At 38.7% G+C, this 6,738-nt stretch overlaps 1 protein-coding gene across 1 annotated transcript in view; it reads left to right on the top strand.

Moving 5' to 3' along the window:
- Positions 1-5,783, top strand: part of MGST2 (microsomal glutathione S-transferase 2) — a 58,580-nt gene extending 52,797 nt beyond the window's left edge. The window contains exons 6-7 of the mRNA XM_042780987.1: positions 5,113-5,194; positions 5,651-5,783. Coding sequence (XP_042636921.1) covers positions 5,113-5,194; positions 5,651-5,783 — 215 coding nt within the window. The remainder of the gene's footprint in view (positions 1-5,112; positions 5,195-5,650) is intronic.
- The last annotated feature ends 955 nt before the right edge of the window (positions 5,784-6,738 follow it).

Genomic DNA, 6,738 nt, shown 5'->3' with positions numbered 1-6,738 from the left:
ACTGCCTCGGAAACCCAAGGAGGGGTCGCTAGGAGTTGGGGCTGACTCGATGGCAAATAACAACAACAACAACATAAAAGTCCAGGCTTACTGGAGTGGTAGAGACTAGAGGATCCCTCAAGACTATTGCCCTGGAGTACCTTTCAATATTGGAACTCAAACCACTCCCAGTGGTTACCTATCAGTCAAATGATAGAGTGGCTCATAAAATAAATAATATCATCTATTAGTACTATGCTCCTTAAAATAATCATCTAATTGACACCTAGCAGTCAACATTTACTCTCGACCAAAGATGAGAAACTAAGGGGGCACAAGGAAGCTAGATTAATGGAAACAAAACAATCAGAATGGAAATAGTGAGAATGCATGTTGACATATTACAAAAAGTATAACCAATGCACTTAATAATATGTATATAAATCGTTAAATGAGAACCTAATCTGCTATGTAAATATTCTCCAAAATCACAATTAAATATATATATTTTAAATTATAGTTAATATGTATTGTGAACTTACTATGTGACAAGTTTTAAATTTTACACTTACATTAGGGCATGGATATAATTTATACCATTTAAAATATCCCTATGGAGTAGGTTCTGTCATTCCTACCTTACAGATGAGGAATCTGAGATACAGAGAGGTTAAGTAATTTGTCCAACTTGACCTTAACCAATACAGGGAAAAATTAGCTTTCAAGGATAGAGCAGAGCATATAGGTATTTGTCCCAACTACCCCTGAACCTTTTCTTAAAGGTTCTCAAGGCTATAGTGCTGCTATTTGTACCTAGTAACTCTACAAACATCTACTTGCTATTTGACTGAGACACCCTTGGTGAGCTGAAAGCTTTACCCAAACACGTCTGTTCCTTTAACAAGGACTTGGACATAGCATCAGTTACCTCAGTTGGAGAAATTTCATGCCCTTTGCTTTCTGGGAATTTTCATTGCCTTATTTTATTTGGGTCTGACACTTGATCCCTATGATCTAAATAAAAGCGAAATCCAGTGGCATTCAAAGGCCATGACTCTTTCTTGTCATTTTTACCATCAACTGAGGAATTTCAGATAAAGTATTCTTTAGGAAAAGACTTCTTAACTTGATTTCAAGTCACACTTTTGTCTCTAAGGGCATGAATGAGAGTGGCTGTCAAGTAAAATCACATTAACAACTAATAAGAAAAGTGCTATTTGATAATGGAACTCAGGCTCTGCTAACTGACCTGCTGCATTTCACTGTTAGGGACTGCCAGTCAGGAAAGGAGTTCTTGAATGTCTTCTCACTACTCTTTTCCTTCATTCATTCTCTTCTAAAGTAAGTTGCCTAATTCTTAACTGCCCCTGAACAGTTCTCATTGGTTTTATTGGAGCAATTAGTTAGATAGGGAGTTTCAAAACAGGAGTGTGCTCAGAATCCTTAGGCTTCCTGAGACACCAGTTGGTTCTAATCCCATTTCTCCAACTCTTGGCTTGGCTCCCTTATTCCCATCCTTCAGACCCTAGCCTGATCATCATCTCCTCAGGGAGGTCTTCCCTGGTCCTTCCTAAAGGCAGTCTGCTCCAATTCCCATTTCTCTTCATTTTCTTTATGGCACATTCAAGTCTGCAGTGTTCTTCTAATTATTTTGTTTATTGTCCATCTGCTGATACAATAAAAGCTCCATAAAGGCAGGTAGCTTTTCTATCTTTTCAATGCTTAGAATAATACCTGGTGTATAGTAGAAGTAAAAAGAGTTTGTAACCAAATAAAATAATGAAAGTAATTTTACCCAGTGCCATGGATTGAATTGTATCCCCACAAAATATGAGCCATGATTCTCGTCGGTTTGGCAGTTATGCAATGATATAATGTGGCAGTTATGTAATGATTCCCCCATGATGTGATCTGATATGACAAGCCAATCAGTTGTAAGAGGATTAGGGTGGGATGTGATGCCATTAATCCCATCACAGGCTTGATCGGATGTAAGGGGAGTTTCCCTGGGGTGTGACCTAAAACACCTCTTACCTTACAAGGGATTACAGGAGGGAGAAGCAAGTAGAAAGGGAGGGACCTACTACTACCAAGAAAGAAGAGCAGGGAGAGAAGCCCATCCTTTGCACCCAGGGTCCCTGAGCTGGGAACCTCCTAGAACCAGGAGACACACACACAGAAAGCCTTCTCCTAGAACTGGTACTCTGAATCCAGACTTCTAGCCTCCTAAACTATGAAAGAAAAAATTCTAATTGTTAAAGCCATCCACTTGTATTTGTGTTCTAGTGGCACTAATAACTAAGATAACCAGTAATATCAGAGTCTCACAGATAGACTCCAATGTTTACAAAGGGTTTATGGCAACTTGTGTGAGGTGCTGATGAAAACAAAAAAAGGTCCCTAAGGTTTCTTCTGAGAAGAAATAGCTGCAAACATCCATTAATAATTACAATGTGGAATATACGAAGTATGAATCAGGGAAAATTGGAAGTTGTCAAAACTTAAATGGAATACTTGGGATATTGATATCCTAGGCATTAGTGAATAGAAATGGATTGGTATTGACCATTTTGAATTGGATAAACTTATGGTCTACCATGCCAAGAAGGACAAATTGAACAGGAATGATGTCCTATTCATTGATATTTCAAGATCTACTTTGAAATACAACACTGTTAGGGATAGGATAATATCCATTCATCTGCAAGAAAGACCAGTTGATATGACTATTATTCAAATTTACCTACTACCTACTAATGCCAGAGATGAAGAAACTGAAGATTTCTACCAACTTCTGCAGTCTGAAATCAAGATGCATTGATAATTACTGGTGCTTGGAATGCAAGGGTGGGAAACAATGAAGAAGGTTCAGTAGCTGGAAAATAAGGCTTTGGTGATAGAAATGAGCCATAGACCACATGATAGAATTTTGCAAAGCCAACAACTTATTCATTGCAAGTATCTTTTTTTTCTTTTTAACCACATAAATGGTTACTACGCAGGTAGATCTCACTGAATGGAATACACAGGAATCAAATAGACTACATCTGTGGAAAGAGACAATGGAAACTTGTTCAGTCAGAACAAGGCCAGGGGCCAATTGTGGGACAGACCACCAATTGCTCATATGCAAGTTGAAGTTGAAGATGAAGAAATTTAAAACAAGTCCACAAGACTCAAAATACTTTAAAGAATAGATTTGACACATTGAATACTAATGATAGAAGACCAGATGAGTTGTGGGATGACATCAAAGATATCATACATGAAGAAAATAAAAGGTCATTAAAAAGAAAAAAAATGGATGTCAGAAGAGACACTGAAACTTGCTCTTGAACATAGAATAGCTAAAGTAAATGGAAGAAATGGTGAAATAAAAGAACTGAACAGAATATTTCAAAGAGTAACTCCAGAAGACAAAGCAAAGCATTATAATGAAATATGCTAAGACTTGGAGTTAAAAAACCGAACATCTCAAGTTGTAATATTGGAGGATTCTATGGGCAAAATTTGAATGATGAGGAAACACCACAAGAAGATGGAAGGAATACATAGGACCACTGTACCAAAAAGAATTGGTCAGTGTTCAGCCATATCTGGATGTGATCCAACAGAATGTGGAAATTATTGAGCAACATCATGAATACCATATGCAAGTAGCATTATGCCAAAGATAATTCAAAGAGAGTTGCAGCAGTACATCGACAGGGAACTGTCAGCAATTCAAGCTGGATTCAGAAGAGCACATGGAATGAGGGATATCATTTTTGATGTCAGATGGATCTTGGCTGAAAGCAAAAACTACCAGAAAGATGTTTACTTGTGTTTTATTGACTATGCAAAGGCATTCGATTGTGTGGATCGTAACAAATTATGGATAACATTGGGAAGAATGGGAGTTTCAGAACACGTGATTGTGCTCATGAGGAACCTGTACATAGAGCAGGAGGCTGTTGTGCAAACAGAACAAGGGGATACTGCATGGTGTAAAATCAAGAAAAGTATGTGTCAGCATTGTACCTTTTCACCATACTTATTCTATCTGTATGCTGAGCAAATATTCCAAGAAGCTGGACTGTATGAAGAAGAACATGACATGAGGATTGGAAGAAGGCTCATTAACAGCCTGTGATAAACAGATTACACAATCTCGCTTGCTAAAAGTGAAGATGACTTGAAGTACTTACTGATGAAAATCAAAGACTACAGTCTTCCATATGGATCACACCTCAACATAAAGAAAACAAAAATTCTCACAACTGGAACAATAAACAGCATCACAATAAATGGAGAAAAGATGGAAGTTGTCCACGATTTTATTTTGCTTGGAGCCACAATCAACACCCATGCAGTGTTCTAATTATTTTGTTTACTGTCCATGGAAGTAAGCAGTCAAGAGATCATACACCGTACTGCACTGGGCAAATCTGCTGCAAAAGACCTCATTAAAGTGTTGAAGAGCATATATGCCACCTTGAAGACTAAGGTGCACCTAACCAAAACCGTAGTATCTGCAACTGTCTCATATGCATGTGAAAGATGGACAATGAATCAGGAAGACTAAAAAAGAGTTGATGCATTTGAATTATGGTGTTGGTGAGGAATACTGAAAATACTATAAACTACCAGAAGAATGGACAAATCTGTCCTAGAAGAAGTGCAGCCGGAATGCTCCTTGGAAGCGACTATCATCAAACTTTGTCTCACCTATTTCAGTCATGTTGTTAAAAGGGACCATATTCCCTGGAGAAGGATATTATACTAAGTAAAGTGGAGGGTCAGTGAAAAAGGGGAAGACCCTTAACAAGATGGATTGAGACTGTGGCTGCAACGATGGGCTCAGGTACAGCCAGGACTGGGAGGATGGCACAGGACCAGGCAGTGTTTCGTTCTGTTGTATATAGGGTTGCTGTGAGTTGGAGCAACTCAATGGCAACTAAAACAACAAATATTCAAATCTTTTGACTATCTAAATTTTTTTTTCTTTTATTATTGAATTGAAAGTGTCTCTATATATCCTGGATATAAGCCTTTTGTCAGATATGTTTTGTAAGTATTTTTTCAGTCTTGATCCCACATATTGAGAGATGACCATCATACTCTATTTCTTTTTTTTTTTTTTTCCTTCTACAGTTTTTGCTTCTTTTCTGGGCCTGGTGTATATGTATGCTCGCCACCAGTACTTCTGTGGCTATTCAGAAGCTGTTAAAAAAAGGTAAGACGAACCCAACAATTGTGCAGTTAGGCAAAAAGTATCAGGATGGAGTCTGGATTAGTGAGAAGTATTCACAGCACTGATGCTTATGGATGCAAAAGCAATCCATGTTGCCAGAAGCCATATACCATTAGGAGTGAGATGGCAAAATACAAGTATAAAATTGTGCACTGAATGAGTACTCCTTGACCACTATACTTTAAATCCTTTCAGAAATTGTGCACTGTTTATAAAAAGTTTCCAGGGCATTAATTCTGCCCAGTCTTGATAATTCTTTGTATATTCAAAGAAGCCAATTAGCCCGGCTGACTAGACATCTTCTTTAAGGGGTGAATCAAACCTTTCAAATGGCAAAAGCATGCAAGTTCAGGGCAGTGTCAACAGTGGGCAGCCTAGCTAGGACTTGCCATCTTCATTGTTACACTCATTTGTCACTTCTCTCCCTCACGTCTGCAGGATCACAGGTTTCCGGTTGAGTCTAGTGATGTTGGTTGTATTGACTCTCCTGGGCACTCTGGGCATTGCAAACAGCTTTCTGGATGAATACCTGGACCTCAATATTGGGAAGAAATTGAGGTGGCACCTTTAAACTCTTTCTTCTACCTTCCCCTTAATGTTTGTTGATGCTGTTTTCACCCTAAAGGCAATATGGCATCAACTAGATTTTAAAAATAAAAGTCTTATTTTGTTTTCCTTGAAATGACTTTGTGAAAACACCTGCTTTACAGAATATATTTCCACTTTAATTGTTTATGAAATGATTTTGTTTTGGGGAGATATGTTTATATCACCATCTGTATGCTGACTCTGGTTTTAGAGGTGTGTGCTGGGGTTGTGACTGCTTGTATCTGGACAAAGCAGCTTGACCATGGACCACAATTTCTGTGGACCTCACCAGAGCCTACCTTTGAGAACCACTTCTCTGTTGAAATAAAGTTCCAGACAGATACTGATAAGCAGCCAAGCCCTCTTCATTACTTGTAGGAAAGCAACAGATGACTGGCACTGGGGGAAGACAAGTAGATATAGAGTAGCCAGAAAATAGACTCATCAACTAACAGAACAAAACAAACCTGGCTTTGAAAATGTACTTAGTAATGCAAAAAGGGGGGAGGAGATAATATGTTCACGAAACCACCCCAAGACCAGGACTAAAGGAATTGGCGAAGGACTTGGCAGTGTTTTGTTCCATTGTACATAGGGTCACTATACACTGGAGTAGACTTGACAGCATCTAACACACTGGAGATGGCAAGGAGGGTCAGACTATAGAATTTGGGCTCTACCATCCATTCTGTGTCACTGGGGCTTGGAGGACTATTCTGCCCATGACATGCAGTCATCCTTTGACAAAATAGATTACTTTTCTTTCCTTTATTCTTCAGTAAAATGGGAATGATTCCACCTCCTAGTCTTCAAAGACCTTGTTGTTGTAGTTGTTGTGTGCTGTTGAGTCAGACCTTACTCATAGCAACCCCTCCTTGGGTTTCCGAGGCAGTATCACTATGGAAGTAGATTGCCCCATCTTCCTCTCGAGGAGTGGC

The sequence above is a fragment of the Orycteropus afer genome, unplaced genomic scaffold (assembly GCF_000298275.1).
Source record: "Orycteropus afer afer isolate SDZICR_OR568_19922 unplaced genomic scaffold, OryAfe1.0 scaffold00076, whole genome shotgun sequence".
NCBI lineage: Eukaryota > Metazoa > Chordata > Mammalia > Tubulidentata > Orycteropodidae > Orycteropus > Orycteropus afer.
The sequence above is the reverse complement of the archived record's forward strand: the minus strand, read 5'-3'. Positions and strand labels throughout refer to the sequence as shown.